Genomic DNA, 19,171 nt, shown 5'->3' with positions numbered 1-19,171 from the left:
GGAACTGCTCTGACGTGGAAGTGACATTTTTTCTCAATTTCTTTATCGGGTTTAAAAGAAATTTAAACATACTTATTGTTAATTATTAATGAAAAATACTAATTAGTGAGTGAGTTAAATAAGAGTACTTGAGGGTACTAACAATATTTTATTATTATCTAAGAAGTATCGTGACTTAATTCGCTACGAATCACAATTACATTTACCAACAAATTGAAGTGATTACAGTGAGAAAGTTCAGTTTTTCTGTAGCGATCACCAATTCACTATCCACACACTTCCATTTCTTCATCAACATTAGATAGAGATAATTGAAATAAATAAAACGCGAAGAAACAAGAAAATATGAATCCGAACATGTACGGAGCGCCACCGCAACAACCACAATATGCACCAGGCTGGCCACCGGCAACACAACAGCCGTTACATGCAAGTGGGGCACCTCCACAAATGGGACCACCAGGTGCTAGTTATCCACCCACTAGTATGCCACCCACATCAGCAGCACCAACGCCAGCTGGGTCGCTAGGAGCGCTGCCACCACAGCAAAACTACGGCCAAGGACAGCAACCAGGCTTACTCAACGGCAACTACCAACAACAGGTTCGTGTGAAAGAGCTTATAACAATGTTGAAATATGTATTAAAGTAGGTTTAAGTGATAAGAATAACGACAAGGCGCAACCAAGCGTACTTTAGGGTCAACGAAATCAAAAGTGATAAGGCCACACAACTTGTGCAGTAGTGTTATTGTCATTTCCGTGTATTTAGTTGCACTATATTCTATTATTAATTTTTTTTATATACTTACAGTTAACTAATTCAATGAGCGGTTTATCCATGAATGCAGCGAAGCAGCAGCCTACACCCGTACCTCCCCAAGCCAATACTCCATATTCGAACGCTAACATAGCAAACGCTCCACTATCTGCACCAAACCCGCATGCCGGTGGCTCAGACGCACCACCCTTGTCAAATGGACCACCAACTAACGCGCCATCCCAACAACAACAGCAACTATCAAGCGCTAACAACAATTTCATTTCGGGTCCATACACAAACGGGCAGGCTGCAAATCCACCGCAGGCTCAACCACCACAGGCACCCACTTCCATGTATCCACCGGCGCCAAACACTGCAACGCCGCCAATGCAATCCGTACCGGGTGGACCAAATCAGATGACAGTAAACAGCGCAAACATACCTGGATTGCCACATATGCCACCAAAACCGGTATGTGTAATTAATAAATTATATAATTGCAATTTCAAAGTTATATTCTTTACATGTTTGCAATTATAGGCTGCTATGCCATTACCCGGACAACCACCAGTTGCAGCTACGCCACCAACTTCGTTAGCTGGTGGCATGCCACAGTATCAACAACCTGGCGCACAACAATTACCACCACGTCCAGGTCAAATTCCACCACAACCCATGTCGCAGCCGCTTGGACCACAAGCACCACAACAACAACAACAACAGCAAACAATGTTGCCTGGTCATCCTGGCATGCCGCCTACATCCGCAGCAGCAACATTGCCACCCCAACCGGGTATGCCACCAATGCCAGGCTACCCACCACAACAGCAACCACAACCACAAGGATATCCACCACATCCACAAATGCCGCAAAACCAACAACAACCCGGTTTTCCACCACAACCACAACACCCTGGATATCCATCGCAAGCCGCACAGCCTGGCTATCCACCACAACCCGGTTATCCGCCTCAACAACCATTACAACCCGGTTTCCCTGGTCAAATGATGCCGCCAACACAACCTGGCCAACCACCAATGCCCGGACGTCCTGGCTATAACGTATGTTGTATTGATCTTTGAATATTTGTTGTTTTTGTTTATTGTTTAATTTTATTTTTTTAGCAACCACCAGCCCCTGGCGGTATGTACCAACAGCCACAACAGTATCCACAGGCTCAACGCCGTCTCGATCCCGATCAGATGCCAAATCCAATTAGTGTTATTATCGAAAATCAACGCAATGCCGGTGGCGCTTTCGTGACCAATCAGCCGGGTCTGCTGCCACCACTGGTGACCACAAAATATGTTGTGCAGGATCAAGGCAACTCATCGCCACGTTATGTCAGGTACGTAAATGTTATAAAATTTTATATTTCTGTTAACGCTAATTCAAACTCTGTTTTTACTCATACAGATCCTCTTTGTATTGCATACCAGCAACTGCTGATTTATTGAAGACAACTGCTTTGCCCTTCACACTGCTCGTTTCGCCCATGGCACGTACCGTTGAAGGTGAATATGAGCCGCCAATTGTAAACTTTGGTGAATTGGGACCCATTAGGTGCAATCGTTGCAAGGCGTACATGTCGCCGAACATGCAATTCGTGGATGCCGGTCGACGTTTCCAATGTCTGATGTGCAAAGTGACCACGGAAGGTAATATAATATATAGATCTATATATAACTGTAATATTATGTAATGAAATTGCGTAGTGCCAACCGAATATTTCCAACATTTGGATCACACTGGTCAACGTGTCGACAAGTATGAGCGTCCCGAATTGGTTTTGGGCACATATGAGTTTTTGGCCACCAAGGACTACTGTCGCGTAAGCAAGCTAATATCTTTTTTTTAGCAAGGAAAATATAATGAAGTATTTCATTTTTTTTTGCACAGAATAATACACCCCCTGAGATACCGGCATTTATATTCGTAATTGACGTCTCTTACAACACCATCAAATCGGGTTTGGTACATCTGTTGTGCTCGCAAATCAAGGAGGTGTTGAAGCATCTGCCTGTGGATCAGGGACAGGACAAATCGAAAATGCGTGTTGGTTTCATAACCTATAACAGCACTGTACATTTCTATAATATTAAAAGTAGTTTGGCACAGCCGCAAATGATGGTTGTCGGCGATGTGCAGGTGAGTTGCCTACAAACAACAGCAATAAACACAGTTTAATTTAAAATCCATTATTCCGCAGGATATGTTTATGCCGCTGCTCGATGGCTTCCTCTGCAATCCCGAAGAGTCAGAGGCACTGATTGACGCGCTGATGGAACAAATACCGAAAATGTTTGTGGATACCAAGGAGACGGAGACCGTACTCTATCCAGCTATACAAGCCGGTCTCGAAGCATTGAAAGCATCGAACTGTGCTGGCAAATTGTTAGTATTCAATTCAACACTACCTATCGCTGAAGGACGTGGCAAATTGAAGAATCGCGATGATCGTAAATTGCTCGGCACTGAGAAAGAGAAGACCGTGCTCACGCCACAATGTGTGTCCTACAATAGCTTGGGACAGGATTGTGTGCAGAATGGGGTATCGGTCGATTTATTCTTATTCAATAATTCGTACATAGACATTGCCACGCTGGGGCAGGTAGCGCGTCTAAGTGGCGGTGAAGTCTACAAATATACATACTTCCAAGTAAGTATTTTGCTTCAAACTATTGGAAATCAAAACTACAAATATAAATGTCTAGGCTGACCTGGATGGCAATCGCTTGATTGAGGATATCATTAAGAATGTATCGCGCCCAATTGCTTTCGATGCCGTAATGCGCGTGCGCACTTCGGCTGGCATACGCCCAACAGATTTCTACGGACACTTCTACATGACAAACACAACCGATGTGGAACTGGCTAGCATAGGTGAGTTTATTGAAAAAAAAAATTAACGAAAATAAAAAATAATCAATTTTCATTCATTTACCGTTATGCCGCAACAGACTGCAACAAGTCCGTTGCCATCGAAATTAAACATGACGACAAATTGCCACCTGAGGAGAATATCTACTTACAAATCGCACTACTCTACACATCGGTTAGCGGTCAGCGTCGTTTACGCGTTTTGAATTTGGCACTACGCGCCACCACAACCATAGCGGACGTTTTCAAATGTTGCGACTTGGACGCCATGATGTTGTTCTTTGCCAAACAGGCTTGCAGCAAATTGCTGGAGCACACACCGAAACAGGTCAAGGACAATTTGGTCAATCGCTCGGCACAGATATTGGCTTGCTATCGCAAGCATTGCACTTCGCCCACATCGGCTGGCCAGCTAATACTGCCCGAGTGTTTGAAACTGTTGCCGCTCTACGTGTCGTGTCTGCTGAAAAACGATGCCATCTCTGGTGGTTCGGATATGACGCTCGACGATCGCTCGTACGTCATGCAATTCGTACAGACCATGGATTTGAATATGTCTGTCAGCTATTTGTATCCACGTTTCATTCCAATACACAACGTCGATGTGGATGACAACGATTTGCCGATGTCCATACGTTGCACACACGAAAAGATGAGCGAAGATGGCGCCTACATACTGGAGAACGGTGTGCATCTCTTCGTTTGGTTGGGTCAATCGTTGCCGCAAAGCTTCATACAACCACTGTTTGGGGTGCAATGTACACAGCAAGTGAATGCGGAACGCTTTGCCATCATTGGCGATGCACCGTTGGCACAACGCGTGCGCAATATCATCGATACAATCATGAACGAGCGCACCAGAAATATGCGGGTGAGTAGCATACATATGAGCAAGCGTCTTAATTGCGTGACGTTACTCAATCTTATCTGAATCTTATCAACAGGTGACATGCGTGCGACAAAATGACAAACTGGAATCAGTTTTCCGTCATTTCCTGATCGAGGATCGCGGCACAGATGGCTCGCCCAGCTATGTGGACTTCTTGTGTCATATGCATAAGGAGATTAAGGATTTGTTGAGTTAGCTTGTGGGTGGTGGCAAAAGTGGCGGTTGCAACATGTCGCAAAGTAGTGGGGATACGCTTGCACATAAAACAACAACCAGCCAGCTAATGTGTCGCAGCTATTCCCAGAATCGTGCACGTTTGCATCGGCTCTCCCGTAGACGTTGGTAGATTATGTATAATTACCCGTACATACAAACAATTCAACTTGAACGCATACGCATACAATAGACAGTTCCATACAAATACTTATTGCAATTTCCACACAACATCTACGTACATGCATACATCTATACATATATATAATTAATAACCGCAAAACTAATTTAGTGTAATTTTTTGTTTTTGTCATTTGGAATGCTTAAATAACAACATATTGATTTGGAATTTGCGCATTATTGTTTGTTTGTTTGTTTTTTTTTTGCATTTAATTATTTTTTTGCAATGTCCAATCGAACCTTTGCTTGTGGTCTATGATTTTTCCGTGTAATTTAGGTATACATATATACATACATACATACATTATATTGTGCAAATTTTTATTATTATTATTTTTAAAATGTTAAGCAAGAGAAGATTATCATATTTGCAAAATATCTACGAAAATATCCAATTAAATATGTAGTTTATTGTATTCTATGTTTAGAATTGGTATAAAGGCATAATGACAGTTATACTTGAAATTATTAAATGCAAAATTTCCATTGTTTAAATTTCTAATATTGTTTCAATGTGTGTAAAATAGCAGTGTTCAAGTTTCAAGTAAAAACATTAACTTTAACAACGGTAGTCGGTGTAAGAAAATTGGTATATTGTGAAAACTAATTAGAAAATTTATTTGCTTCCGCAGTTAATTAGACGTTAAAGTTAAAAACAACAATTTTCCATTTAAATTAATTTTAAAACGTTATGGCATTGTTGCCCTTAAAGGAAACCTATAAATTTCATAAAATAATCAATAAATATAAATTAAAAACTTAACACATGTCGAACTAATTTTACAACTCAATATTATTTTAACAACAAAATTGGTTTTGCAAATAATCTAGTTCTGATTTGTTTAAATTTAATGCGAGTGTTTGGAAATGCAAAACTTACAAAAGTTTTCTCAACTTAAAATGGTTAAAAAATTGTGAATTCTTACAGAAACTTACTGATCCAATCAGGCTTCCGTTAGATTAGGTTGTATAGCTGTTCATCATAGGAGAAACACACCTATACTATGAAAAACAGTCCTTTTTGAAGATCGCACCTTGGATCGTCAGGCTTAGATCGTCTAAAAAACGGTTAGATTGTAGGATAAAATCAGAGTCAATTCCGATGGTGTCGAACCGGCTCTTGTGTGAAATGTATCGTTTCATCCAAAGCGGTTTGTGGCTATTTAAAAGGTTTGATATTGTTGTTGTAACAAAAATTATTCGAAAAAATGCTTTGTTGGAGCTTGAACAGTTAAAGTAATAGATTCGAATGTCGTGGCTACAGTAACCTGTCTTACTATTACGGATCCTATTACTCTTTAGTATGCGGAAATTGCAAATAGATCGTTCGCATCTCTTATAAAACTCTTTTTTTCGACAGAGCAACAGGAAGGCCAAGATCAAGATGGAAGGAGGAATTCAACAAAGATCTGAAGAAGCTCCGACTGGAAAATTGGATAGAGACCGCAAAAGACAGAGCAGCTTGGAGGCGTATTTTCCAGCAGGCCAAAGCACACAGAGAGCTGTAGAGCCAAATTATGATGTTGATGCGGAAATTGTAGACGTTTCGATTACACTAACAACAAAAATTCTGCGGACATAAGCTTCAACAGTTTTTTAAGAACTGAATAAGCTTATCTTCGATATACAGTTGAACTTCCATTACTCGAATTTATATAAATTAAAGCTCTCCATAACGTGAACTCTTCATTTGGCAATAGAAGTCAAATTTCAGACAAATTACCTTCCATAACTCGAAGTCTCTCTAACTTAGTAAGGGAAGTTTAAATAAATTTATATATTTTTTGTATATAACGGTATTTCTAAACTTTACCACTAAAAATTGTCGGTGTAAACAACAACAACAAACGTCTTTTTAGTTACTTTTGTAGCGTATTCAAATTCTCAAGCCAGACCACTTGCACGTTTCAAGTAAAGTCGTACCAAAATGTTAGCGCTCAATCACAACCGCATTGTTGTGCTATTTTAAGTACAACTATTAATTTTGAAATGTACAACAACAAAAAATTATTTAACACTTACAGCAATTAACCAACACTTTGTTGACGATTTGCTTACATTTTTTCCACTTCTTACCTGAGCAAATGAAAACACTTGCATAAACATTTCGCTGCGGAGTAACGAACGCTGAGCAAAACATATTTTGGTTGAAAATAAAATTTTAATATTTTATGGTAAGGAAAAAGTCAGCACAGCAGCAGCTGTTTAAACAATAAATTAATACAAATGTGTACTTAAAAATAGGCACCTGAAGTTGTAGCTAACTTACAGTGCATTTTCATTCAAAAATCGGGCGAGTTGCGCTAATTGCCGGCCATTAAAATGTTCTACAAATCAAATGGATATCCAAATAAACTGCTAAAATATTTTAACGTTACTCCGTAGGCAGGAAAGCAGAGCAAAGTAGTACTTACCGATCCAAACAGGTTTAGAAAAGCAGTCCTTGGTAACATAGAACCGTAGAACCCAACTCAACTAACACCCCTATCGCATTGGTCCGACCCCAATGAAACAGCATATTTCCTGCACCTCCCGTTACTTGACCTCGACCGACAACTAGACTTGTGCTTTCCGTTCTCGGCAGGGCTGGTTAATCGTTACAACAACAACAAAAACGCAGCAAAATAATAAGAAAATTAAATATTTTCCATACAGTATGTATAAACTGTACGGGTCCCATTCAAATGAAATTTTATTACATAAATCATATATTCGTTAATGCAGAGACAAGACAAGTTTATTGCTATATTTCAATTTTCAACTCAATCGTTTATATCTGATCTGTTACTGTATTTGTGAATGCACTGTGTGGCTGCATTTTCATTTTTACATACATACATATATTTATATGTATATATGTACTTGCATATACATAAAGTTATATATATATTTAGCTATATAAACAAGTTTTCAAAACAACTGCGTGGCTGCGTTGCAAGTCTCTCGTTCATTCGTTTCTTTGTGTGTGTGTGTTTGGCTATTGTTATTGTTGTTGTTGTTGTGTTAGTGTTAGCTTTTACAAAGTGCACATAAATGTTTTCACTTTGTTTTTTTTTTTTGTTTTTTGCATTTACCCATAAAAGTACTCAATAGCAATTACATACATATATTTCAAGTTAAAATATGAATTTATTTCGAAAATAAATTGTATATACGCTTAAATGTAATTAGTTTTCAAAAATGGAACAATTTTCTTTTTTATTTGTATTTCTTTATAACTTAAAGTGCATATAGTGAATTTCCAAAAACAAAGTACAGCCAATTTGAAATCCGGCAATCAGTGGTTTTCAATTAAATCTGCAAAAATAATAGTTAAAAAAAACAATATTTTTTAATACAAAACCACAAGTCAAGTGTTTACAACAAAAAACGTTAAACGGCATAATTTCAATATTAGCTTTAGTAAACAGCAAATTATTGTGCAATGTTGGACTTACTAATAACATTGCAGTGTTTTCGTTCGTTATTCAGCTCTTACATAATATGCTAAATTTTTCGTTTTTGTTTTTTTTTTTAATTTTTTTTAATTTACACATTTATATGTAGACTTTGCATTAACTATGCTTAACATTTTTGGTGACTTACTACACAGACATATTGAGTTAAAATCCACAAACGTTTTGCTTTTGTATTTCCAAACCCTCAAAACGCACCAAATCTTTTTTCTTGTTAGACCGCAACAAATGGTACAAATTTAATAAAGATTTTTTTACAAAAACAAAAAATAGATGACGTGCGCACAGTCCACCAAATGTTACTAATTTAATGTTTTAATTGTAATTTTTGTGAAATTCACCTCATTTACTTTAAACATACACATTTATGTATGCGTTATTAGCTATATAAAATGTCTATTGTTTTTGTAGCTAACGTTTTAGTACACTTGCATTTATCGTCGCTGATTTGTTTGTGTGTTTTCAAATATTTATATGTCATTTATTACCAATGCTAATATTATTGACCACATTTTAAAATACTATGTATTATGCATGTTTTACCTTGCTAATTTTCTTATTTTTCCATTATTTCAAAATTGTTATTGTTTTTTTTTCATTTATTATATGTGTCTATGTATAGCTGTATATTTATTATTATTTAAATTTAAATTTTTATCTTTCACAACAATTGTAAATAATGGAAAAGTATGTATATGCAACATTACGCAAGAAAAAAAAAATAAAATACATCATATTTATAATATAAATTTATGATAGTAATTATTTTCATATGTTAGAAAAATCCATTTGTTGGTTTTTTTGTCTACTTGGTTGTGTAAACTATATTGTGTATGTATGCTTCTTGTATGTATGTATATATATAAAAGTGGCATTGGCAGATAGCGTGTTTGGCGCATCATTCAATCCCATAATAATTAACAGGATCTTATTTACTGAAAGCCATAAATGCTGCCCAAAGTATTTCGTTTGCATTCGGTTTGGCCGCCTCCGCTTCAAAATCCAAGTCCAACAATTCGCGCACACGTTTCATGGCCAATTCGTAATCGTCATCATTTAGCGGCGCAAATGCATTCTCGATGACGTCACTAGCATGCGCCAAAAATATTAAGGCCAAAATGCGTCGATCCATGCGTTGCGGATCATTGATCCATTTGGAAAGTACGGCGTCTTGTATCTGTGTTGTAGAATATTTTAAAACATATACTTATGGTAAATATTATTTAAACAATAAATGCCGGTAATATGCACCTTTTTCACCAAACGGCATTTGACCACATTGTCGCATAGCGGATGTGTCGTCATATCGAAGAGTAGAAAATTTTGTTTCTCTGTCGTCAGCACGCCCTTCTCCACCAAATTCTTTGCCAAACGTTCACGCACATTTTTCAATTGATAACGCAATTTTAAGGGATTCCATGTTTCGCCTGGGAATTAATTAAAATTTTTATTAAGAAATATTTTTTGGCTGCTTGTGCATTTCTATGCTCTTACCACTCAAATACTCTATCCAACTTTGCACAGTCTCTGGTGGATCTGTTTCTTTAATATGTTTTAACGCTTCGTCAAGCAAGACATCACCGGTCGGCTGATCTGATTTCAATATGAGTTTTCTGCAAATCGAATTTAGTAATATTAATGTTTTACTTGCTATTAGTAGTTATTATTATTTTTTATATATATTTTATAATTATTTTCTTTTTAATTTTTTTATAAATTAATTATTTTTTATTTATTTTTTAATATTTTTTTTTTTTTAATTCTTATTTTTTTTTTAATTTTTATTTACATTTTTTTTTTAATTTTTTTTTTTAATAAAAAAAAATTTTATTTTTTTTAAATATATTTTTTTATTTATTTTATTATTATTATTTTTTTATTATTTTCTTATTAATTTTTATTATTTTTTTAATATATTTTTTTATTTATTTTTTCATTATTATTTATTTATTTTTTATTTTATTTTTTTTTTAATTTTAATTTTTTTTTTTAATTTTTAATTTTTTTTGAATGTTTTTAAATAATTTTTTTATTTCTTTTTAATTTTTTTTATTTTGTTTTTAATTTTGTTTTTCGTTGTGCGGTTTTATAGTATTACCTGGAACACAAACTGCGGCGACGCATACCCGTCTTCTCCATCATCACACGTCCACGCAAACCAAGTTCAATGAGAATGCAGCCACGTAGGCCGCTCGATATGCAATCATTCCAAAAAGATGTGTAACCCTATAAATGAAGCAAGCATATATTAATTAATGAAAAATTTAGAGGCCGCAAAAATACTTTCAAATACAAATTTTAAATCTTCCCTATACTATAGATATATTTTTTTATATTCTCAAACGCCAAATTACACTCGTTCCCATGTGTAAATTCATGTTTAGATTTCAAAGTGAGTGAGCGTTAAAGAAATGCGGAAGTGGAATGTTGGTGATAAGAACCGAAAGCATTGTTATAATCACAATGCTAGTTTAAACAATAGGAACTACTTAAATTAATTAAAATATGTTACCGAACACAAGAGTAAATAGAATAATAGGAATGTATATATTCCTGCATACATATGCAAATAGCAACAATAAATAATAATAGCAATAGATATTTTCCAAGTAATATTTAATGCCTTAACATGGCAACTTCCACTCTTTATCTAAAGAAATAAGTAACTTGACGAAATTGTAAGAGGTAGTCCATCAATCATTATTTTAAAAATTTAATTTTTGGGAAGCATATCCGACTAGTTGTGTATGTTTGCTGATAACACGAAATACGTATACTATGATAAGAAAGAGCGCAACTCATTCCTTTTTTTTTTGTGCATATAACGTTTACTGTTCACGTCTTTTGATAAATAATTGCAAATTCTTTGGGCACCAAATATGTACTTATGTAGATATTAAACTAATAAATTATATATGTATGTATGTGGGGGTTTTCTTTAGCATCCGAATTCTGTCCGTCTTAAAAGATTTTTTGATTTTTCAATTCATTTCTAGTTTGAAAAATAATTTATAATTGATAATTTTTTACTCTTGTTTTATTATGATTAAACAATAATTTATGTGCGTTATTGTGGCCAAACGCCGATTAGTCAGAAAATGGTTCTAATCAAGTATATTAGTAAAAATTCTAAAAATAAACATAAGAACATTTATAGAATAATTTCACTGCAGAAATCATTACTTTAAACTGATATTGAATAGAAGCTATTAGCGTGCCAAAGTGCATAGATAGGTACATTCCATCACAGTGAAGTTCATACAAAAAACACAAAAGGCTGCGAAAATAAAAACAAAGACACAATATGTGCCTACGTTGAATGTTAGCACGCTTAATAAACAGAGAGGTAACTACAAATACAAAACTGTTCCGCCACCGCATCAAATGTTAATGAAAGTAGTAGCAGTAGCTCGTCATTGCCATAACAGTTTGAAAAATTAAATGTAGATAGATAAAAAGACGGCAAATCTAAGTGAAGAACGTGTTCTTGGCACATAAACGAAGTATTGAGCTTTAGCTTTAGCGCAATTGTTATTGTTAAGTGCTAGTGTTATTCAGATAACACCACAAATCTACAGTCATTTGTATAATACTGGAAAATTAAGAAAAATTTAACAGCATGCGCAATTTATAGAATTTATCAGTTGTATCCAAAATCACGAGAATTCCGCTAATGCCACAACGCAACCATTTACCTCTTTGTCTTTTAAGCCCAACAGTAACACTTCTTCCATGAGTGTTAGACGTGTCTGTTTGGAATCACCATCATCTATATTGTCCTCTTGATCTTTATTGCTATTATTCAAATCGTTATCGTCGTCCGGTGTGTTTGCATTTAGGCCAGCGGCACCACCTTCAGCTCCATTATCCCGTGTTTTAACGGCTCGTCTCACCAAACCATCACTCCGATTCATTTTATATGTTATATATTATTTGTTGCAAAGAAGATTTCAATTAATTTTTATATATGTCGCTGTTTACTTAATATTTTTCATAGAAATATACGCAAATTTCATTTGTCACTTCATCCGTAAGTAATTGCTGAAGTGGCGCTCCGCTACGTTTCGCTTTACACCTTTTCTTTGTTGCTGTTATTACTGTTCCTTCCGTTTCTATGTTGCTTTTGTGTCACTTCACTTCACTGTAACAAGTTTTATCTATTTAATTTTTATTTTGTTATTTTGTGCAATTTAAACTTCTTTATTTTTATACATTGAATATAAATTTGCTATATACTTTGCAGAAAAACACAATAATACGATTTTTTTACCGATATTTACGATTCGATAGAGGAAAAAATAATTTTCGTCGTAAATTTTTTCCTCCTCTAATTTCTGACATTTGCTTTCCACGACAGATATTTTTTTGTGCCAGTAATGCCAATTCATAAATAAAAACCTGTCCACAACAGCTGTGTCGATTGGAAATTATTAACGCCTACAACAAAACAGGTGTATACACAACTTCGACAACTGTTATTTTATACCGATTTTATAATACATGTATTATTGCAAAAAAATGTTCTCTTTATTTCAGTTAAGTTGCAATAATAATAATAATAATAATATATATGATATTCTAATTAGAATTATTAATAGAAATAAAATTTAACATTCGTATAAATGGCATCACCGCATACTGCCAGTGTTTCCCTTTCTGTGCAACAAAATTGCCACTAGTTGTCGCTGCGTGACGAGTACCACCGAAATCGACATTAATGTTTAAAATTGAAATTTAATTGGTGTGCTGCTGTATTCAAAATATCTATTTTAAGATTCGCACATAAATAAACATTAGAAATGTATTTAATTTCGACGGGAAAAACTACCGTGCTCTCGGATTTTAGTAATTTGGATACAAAGTCGATTTATCAGCATGCAAATGGGGAAACAACTGATTTTCAATTCTACGCCCGCCAGCGTATTTTCCTAGAGGTGAACAAAAAGTCGGGACTAGAAATTATGCGAATTAAGGATAAAGGCAACCAGAGTAAGTATCCGATATTAATGTTTCCTACTTTATTTACAAATAAGTAATGTTTTATACATAGATTTAGATATACAACGAGTGCGCAAGTTAAATATAGGAAATGTCTACAGTGTCGCCTGTGCAAAGCAATCGCTGGAAGAAATGGCTTTTGGCGGGGTTAATGGTCAAGTTAGCATATACAACTATAAAAACACTGAACTGATACACCGTTTCAAAGCTGGTTAGTATATAAACTACCTGCACCAAATTTATCATTAATGTCTGTTTTATATAGAGAATAATCGTAATAGCGTTTTGTATTTGGATTACAACGGTACGGATGAGTATATATCTTCTGTATTTGAAAGTGGTCAAATCAACATCTACGGCACCAAAACAAAGACAAAAGTTGATAGCGTAAATATAGACGGCAAGTAAGTAATTGCAAGCGTACTTGATTTTACTCTCTATTAACTTTTATTCTCATTAGTTCAACGCTGGCACGTTTTCATCCTACCAAGCGTTTTCAGCTATCAATAGCCTCATTTAAAGGCGCTGTTACAGTTTATGATTTGCAAACTAAACGCAAAATATTCAATTTAAATGATGCACATGCTTCACCTTGTCGCGATTTATGCATGTCCGCTGCAACACCCGATTCTCTAATAAGTGTCGGCTATGATTGTATTGTTAATGTTTTCGACACGCGTCGCAGAACAGCACAAATAAAACTGAATCATCCGCATCCTTTGTCTACGGTAGCAATGAGTGGTTGCGGCACATACTTCTGTGTGGGAAATTTAAAAGGTGAACTGATCTCATATGATATACGGAGTGTGAAAAAATGCTTGGCCACTAAAAAAGTACATGATTGCTCTATTACGAGACTTTCATTTGTGCCGCTGCCGGAAGATGACGGTAGCACTACCTCAAGTTTCAGCGGCACAATAGCTAATAATACCGATAGTATAACGGAAAGCCTTGGTGAACAACAAAAAACAACAGCAGCAATGCGCCCACGCGACTCGTTTTGCGATTTCTTAGATTTCCAGGCGAATAAATTGGATCGCATGTCGGCACGCTTCACAATGCGGCGCGACAGTTTCGATTGGGATTCATTGGGACACAAATCAAAGCCAAAAGCCGATGATACGCGTTCAACGCTATCGAAGTTCAACGCTAGCAATGAGAACCTTGATGAATCGAATGAAAAATCTAGTGAGAATATGTCGAATGGGAAATTAAATCTGAGTTTTGATAATGTAAGTACGCGCAGGAAAAATGTTGAGGACGGCAAAAAACCATTTATGGGTAAGTACACATTATACTTTAAGTATTTTTTTTCTAATGCAAACTACATATACTCTTATACACTCTTAGTAATAACGACAGCTCCACTACGCGACCGCAATAGCATTTCTAAAATCGTTACCAGTTTGAAACAAATTGAAGAAGAGGAATCCTCACACATACCACAGCAAAACAATGTGAGCTGTGAAAGCGACAAAGAAAATCCCTCAAACGTGGAAATGGATTTTGAGGTAGAGGGACCACTGCGTAAACCGATTAATGCTTATAATAGCACACCGAATCATACACCGATAGATATCGCAAAAATTAAGAAACTCGAAATACAACAAAAAACAGAAATAATCAACGAAAATAATAATATACAACCACTGAAAATTAGTGGTACACAAGTGGATATTTTACAACACATAGCAGAGCTGCGCTCGGAAATGAATACACGCATACAAAAACTGGAATCGGAAATAAAATTTAACGCCGAACAAAATAAGTGGCAAATTTTCACACAAATGGCTGACATTTGGGCACGTCAAATGAACACAACCGAAGATATACGTGATGCACTCGGCTATCTGCTGCAGACCGATCCCTTTGTCAACGAATTTTTGCGTTTGAAAGATGAAAATGAATTACTGAAAGCACAATTACAGCAAATCATGGAGAAGAAGTAGGTAATTTCGTTATTTGTTTAAAAGTAATTTATTTAAAATATTTTTCGATCTGGAAGATCCGTAGTAATAAATATTTTTTCTCATAACCTAATGTAGTGAATTAAGAAAACGCACTGAGTAGAAACTTATTGAATATAAATTGTATTTCATTTATTGCATAATTCCACGAAAAAGACTTTATGCTGCCAAACACAAATCATACATATATAGAAATAAATATTTACTAATTAATAATTAAATGATTATGTTAATTATATACTTTATTAGTGCAAATTCAAAGTTTTGCCAGTTAATAAATTGAGTTTGAAAAATGTAAAGAAATATTATTCCAACAAATATGCATATTTAATAATTATTTATAAGCAACACAAATCGTGTTTATTCCTCGTTCTCCAAGCAAGCCTTCTCGATAGTTTTCATGTCAACCTGTACACAGAATATGCTATTAATTTTTCACCTAACCTAACATTTGTATGCAACTTGTAAATTTACCGATATGGTTGTATTAAAATTACTGTAATCAACGACATAGCGTTCATTGCGTGTATCGTAGCTGATAATGTTGACAAAGCGTTGTCCCCAGAAAATATCCTCACATGGCACATAGGAGGTGCGTGCCTCCGTCACCATTGCGGTTGCGGCAGAACAACCCACAATCGACACATACAATTCAAATTGTGCTTCATTCAAATCTTTGGCCGACTTCAAATAGTGCAAAGGACTAGTCTCATCTATGCAGTGGCAGACAATTTCTGGCCAAACAATAATTTGCTGGCCATAGCCATCCAATTTCAGTTCAGTGCGTGTTTGCACGAACTCACCTTCGCGTGTGCTAAAAAAATGTTTTTGAAAATATTAAAGGACTATATTACATTGAGAAGAAGCGTGCACATCTTACGTTTTGTTCTTTATGAGATATACGCGTATTTTCGACTCAATCACTTGCTGCTTACGTGGATCGCAAACACGAAACAACAGGCACAGTTTTTCATCACGATAACAAATCTGGAAATAATAAAAATAGAAATAATGAAAATGCATTATTGCTAGTGAAAAGGAGTTTTTGCGTGGAATATGTCAAAAATTCCGCCAAATTTAATCAAAAAACACCATTAATTGCATTCTTAACTCACCACCGCTTTGTCGCTAAATTTCAATTTCGTTATTTGCTTTGCCGGCCTTGCTGTCTTCGCATATACCATGCTGACAAGCATCCCTTCAATGCCAATGGCCAATATCATTTGCATAACGAACAAAAATATGGCTTCCGGACACTCATCGCTCGCGTATTTCTCGCCAAAACCAATTGTCGTTTGCGTTTCCACCGAATAGATGATCATCGAGACGAAATTATAAACACCCTTAATACATGGTTCCTTGCCCTCGCCCAAACGTTCGCCGGTGACTTCGTCAAACATGAGATCGCCATGCGAGTAGGCAACCATATAATTGAGCAAGGCGAAGAAGAACCATGTGAAGAAGTAGGTTCCAACAAAAATCGTCAGCATATACTTCCAATCTAGTTCAATCTAAGCATGTGCACACACATACATACATATACGTATATAAATGTATAATTAATTAGTTAGTGTCAAATCAATAGTGGTTGCTACTGGCAAATCGTCAGTTGAATTTTGATTCAAAAAAATGCTGTTAAATTTGAAATCGGTGCTAGTAAATATATCAACTTTGTAAGATATGTACTATTTACACGAGCAATGCACTAATCCGTGAATGGTTTGAGCCAAATTGTTGTATATTACATACATACATACACATAACCTTTAAAAAATACGGTGCCTTTTAGATTATTTTTGATATTTATAGCATATATTTGCTGTTATGCTGCAATTTTAGTAATAAGAAGAAAAAAAAACTATGAATTAGTGTATTAATGGTGATTTATTTCAACAAATGATATAACTTAACGTTAGTGCAAATAACGGTATACATATTGTTTGAGTATTTGTGCGTATATAAATTGGCTAGTATTTGGATAAAAATTAAATTATTGAAAATTATAATTATATACATATGTATATACAAAAAATACATGCACATAAAATTCAGAACATACAATATACATAAATATACATACATACATATATTTGTACAATGGTGACTTATGTTATTTAGTTTAGTTATTACTATACGTTTTAAATTTAAATTTATGCAATTTGTTATGGCATACTACGTTTAAATGCGAAAATTTCCACTTTTGTTATTTTGCTTTGTGTCCGAATCACTGTATGCATCCTCATCCGCACATGACTCTAAATCCGATTGTTCAAAACTTAATTTAGTTGATGCTGGTGTTATGGTGTTGTTCATATTTGATGGTGCTGTTGTAAGACATTTCTTGGGGATTAAACGTGTTAACGCGCTTACCATTGTTGTTACCAAATCACGCACATAACGCCAGGATTTCTGTGGTATACGTCGAAAACTGACATTCTCATGGCCACTCTTCTCAATGACACGATGATGACGATGACGCGAACACATGGGATCTGCATGCATAAAGCGATATATTAGTTTTTTTTGAAATCGAGAGTTGAAGAAAATCTTGCAACTTACCACTATAACGGCAATCGCGATTCAATTCAATCGTACTACCAACCCAATCGCTTGCACAAGGCACACTGCAAAGATTAACAAATTATTAGAGCATCGATGTAAGCGGTAATCTGGCACAAAATAACGGTGCATACGTACATATTTGTACATATAAATCACTTAAAAAATGTGTCATACGTCTAATACGTTGTGTTGATTATGAATTTCAAAACACATCGCGCCAAAGTCCACAAACTAATATTTGCCAAACTTGTCAGAAATTGTGAAATGTTTTTTCTACCATAAATTTGTATAAATGTGCATATATTGACTTGTTGCATATGCACACAGGTACTTAGATAAAACATGACTTAGTTACAGTTGCATGTCAGTGACCGTGGAGTCATGTTTGCTATTCGCCTCCTGGTACACTAAAACAATCGCTAGCGCATTATATTGCAAAATCAGTATTAATAAAAAATAATGCTGAAAATCATACACGTTGTGGTTGGACTATGTAATTTATCACTTATACTATACTCTATTATCTAAGTAAACATTAAGTTAGTGGAACAAAGCGATAAAATGTGAAATTTTCGGTTGCTGATGTTGATGCCCACTTTATCTGCGCTTTAAAACTTAGCATGCATGACTCACTGGCAGATAAACTGATTAAACACCATGATTTAAATTCAAAAATGAGACATTAATTTAGTTAGAGTACATATATATATATATTTAAACTCATGTATATTAATTATGTTTATATGTATGTATGTCATTGGTTTAACTAAAATTGTTTTATATTAATTAAGTCATACTCACTTGTTTGCACTTCGGCTTATGTGACCATCCAAATCGCTTCTCTTGCGCCGCTGCACAATCGGACTTTCTGGATAATAATCGCCGGAATCGTTGATGCGCTCCTTTTCCTCTGAGCGCTTCAGTGATTTGGGTTCAATCGGACGCGGTTTAACCGGCATCGATATAGAACGGCGTATTTGTGGATTATCGGCTTGTTCCATGCTTTCGTTTGCTTCAGCTGTTTATATAACAAACTGTCTGTTTAATTGTCCACCCCCACTCAGGCTGTGATAAAGCTGCAAATCCAATTGAAGGCAATTAAATTAAATCAGCTACAAAGACGCACGATCAGCACTTGTCTTGCTGTGGCTGCTGCTTGGCGTTGTTTGTTGTCGAAATTACAAACGCAAACTAAGGTCTGACAAGATTATAGTCGTCTTCAAGACATACATTTCGTACATTTGTTGATAACCAGATTATTGTAC

At 35.4% G+C, this 19,171-nt stretch overlaps 4 protein-coding genes across 4 annotated transcripts; 2 read left to right on the top strand and 2 right to left on the bottom strand.

The window, feature by feature from the left end:
- Positions 1-19: 19 nt before the first annotated feature.
- Positions 20-5,324, top strand: LOC105218177 (protein transport protein Sec24C). Its single transcript, XM_011193597.3, has 11 exons — positions 20-603; positions 813-1,232; positions 1,302-1,823; positions 1,887-2,110; positions 2,179-2,420; positions 2,478-2,593; positions 2,662-2,910; positions 2,972-3,421; positions 3,477-3,645; positions 3,723-4,513; positions 4,587-5,324. Exons 1-11 carry the CDS (start codon positions 346-348, stop codon positions 4,725-4,727), a joined length of 3,582 nt encoding a protein of 1,193 aa, XP_011191899.1. The 5' UTR covers positions 20-345; the 3' UTR covers positions 4,728-5,324.
- A 3,454-nt stretch (positions 5,325-8,778) lies between these two features.
- LOC105218181 (Golgi phosphoprotein 3 homolog sauron) lies at positions 8,779-12,749 on the bottom strand. The gene is made up of 5 exons (XM_011193600.3): positions 12,075-12,749; positions 10,478-10,605; positions 9,874-9,992; positions 9,631-9,806; positions 8,779-9,556 (listed from the first exon to the last, which is right to left on the bottom strand). Exons 1-5 carry the CDS (start codon positions 12,291-12,293, stop codon positions 9,308-9,310), a joined length of 891 nt encoding a protein of 296 aa, XP_011191902.1. The 5' UTR covers positions 12,294-12,749; the 3' UTR covers positions 8,779-9,307.
- A 309-nt stretch (positions 12,750-13,058) lies between these two features.
- LOC105218182 (uncharacterized) lies at positions 13,059-15,522 on the top strand. The gene is made up of 5 exons (XM_011193602.3): positions 13,059-13,368; positions 13,430-13,588; positions 13,643-13,781; positions 13,838-14,658; positions 14,728-15,522. The coding sequence occupies exons 1-5, from the start codon at positions 13,179-13,181 to the stop codon at positions 15,324-15,326; spliced, it is 1,908 nt and encodes a 635-aa protein (XP_011191904.2). The 5' UTR covers positions 13,059-13,178; the 3' UTR covers positions 15,327-15,522.
- A 38-nt stretch (positions 15,523-15,560) lies between these two features.
- Positions 15,561-19,116, bottom strand: LOC105218183 (ATP-sensitive inward rectifier potassium channel 15). Its single transcript, XM_011193604.3, has 7 exons — positions 18,708-19,116; positions 17,904-17,968; positions 17,715-17,836; positions 16,460-16,855; positions 16,225-16,331; positions 15,819-16,158; positions 15,561-15,752 (listed from the first exon to the last, which is right to left on the bottom strand). Exons 1-7 carry the CDS (start codon positions 18,905-18,907, stop codon positions 15,705-15,707), a joined length of 1,278 nt encoding a protein of 425 aa, XP_011191906.2. The 5' UTR covers positions 18,908-19,116; the 3' UTR covers positions 15,561-15,704.
- Positions 19,117-19,171: the final 55 nt, after the last annotated feature.

This window comes from Zeugodacus cucurbitae, chromosome 3 (assembly GCF_028554725.1).
Source record: "Zeugodacus cucurbitae isolate PBARC_wt_2022May chromosome 3, idZeuCucr1.2, whole genome shotgun sequence".
Classification (NCBI taxonomy): Eukaryota; Metazoa; Arthropoda; class Insecta; order Diptera; family Tephritidae; genus Zeugodacus; species Zeugodacus cucurbitae.
This window is presented reverse-complemented; position numbering and strand designations above follow the sequence as displayed.

What these genes read in the sequence shown, in the direction of transcription:
- LOC105218177 (XM_011193597.3), top strand. Translation starts at nt 346, where the DNA reads ATGAATCCGAACATGTACGGAGCGCCACCGCAACAACCACAATATGCA. An exon ending in ACGGCAACTACCAACAACAG is followed by an intron (nt 604 to 812) that starts GTTCGTGTGAAA and finishes ATATACTTACAG; the next exon opens with TTAACTAATTCAATGAGCGG. An exon ending in CACATATGCCACCAAAACCG is followed by an intron (nt 1,233 to 1,301) that starts GTATGTGTAATT and finishes TTGCAATTATAG; the next exon opens with GCTGCTATGCCATTACCCGG.
- LOC105218181 (XM_011193600.3), bottom strand. Translation starts at nt 12,293, where the DNA reads ATGAATCGGAGTGATGGTTTGGTGAGACGAGCCGTTAAAACACGGGAT. An exon ending in TTGGATAGAGTATTTGAGTG is followed by an intron (nt 9,807 to 9,873) that starts GTAAGAGCATAG and finishes ATTAATTCCCAG; the next exon opens with GCGAAACATGGAATCCCTTA. An exon ending in AATGCCGTTTGGTGAAAAAG is followed by an intron (nt 9,557 to 9,630) that starts GTGCATATTACC and finishes TCTACAACACAG; the next exon opens with ATACAAGACGCCGTACTTTC.
- LOC105218182 (XM_011193602.3), top strand. Translation starts at nt 13,179, where the DNA reads ATGTATTTAATTTCGACGGGAAAAACTACCGTGCTCTCGGATTTTAGT. An exon ending in AGCGTAAATATAGACGGCAA is followed by an intron (nt 13,782 to 13,837) that starts GTAAGTAATTGC and finishes TATTCTCATTAG; the next exon opens with TTCAACGCTGGCACGTTTTC. An exon ending in CGGCAAAAAACCATTTATGG is followed by an intron (nt 14,659 to 14,727) that starts GTAAGTACACAT and finishes ATACACTCTTAG; the next exon opens with TAATAACGACAGCTCCACTA.
- LOC105218183 (XM_011193604.3), bottom strand. Translation starts at nt 18,907, where the DNA reads ATGGAACAAGCCGATAATCCACAAATACGCCGTTCTATATCGATGCCG. An exon ending in TCGCGATTGCCGTTATAGTG is followed by an intron (nt 17,837 to 17,903) that starts GTAAGTTGCAAG and finishes TTATGCATGCAG; the next exon opens with ATCCCATGTGTTCGCGTCAT. An exon ending in TATCTCATAAAGAACAAAAC is followed by an intron (nt 16,159 to 16,224) that starts GTAAGATGTGCA and finishes ACATTTTTTTAG; the next exon opens with CACACGCGAAGGTGAGTTCG.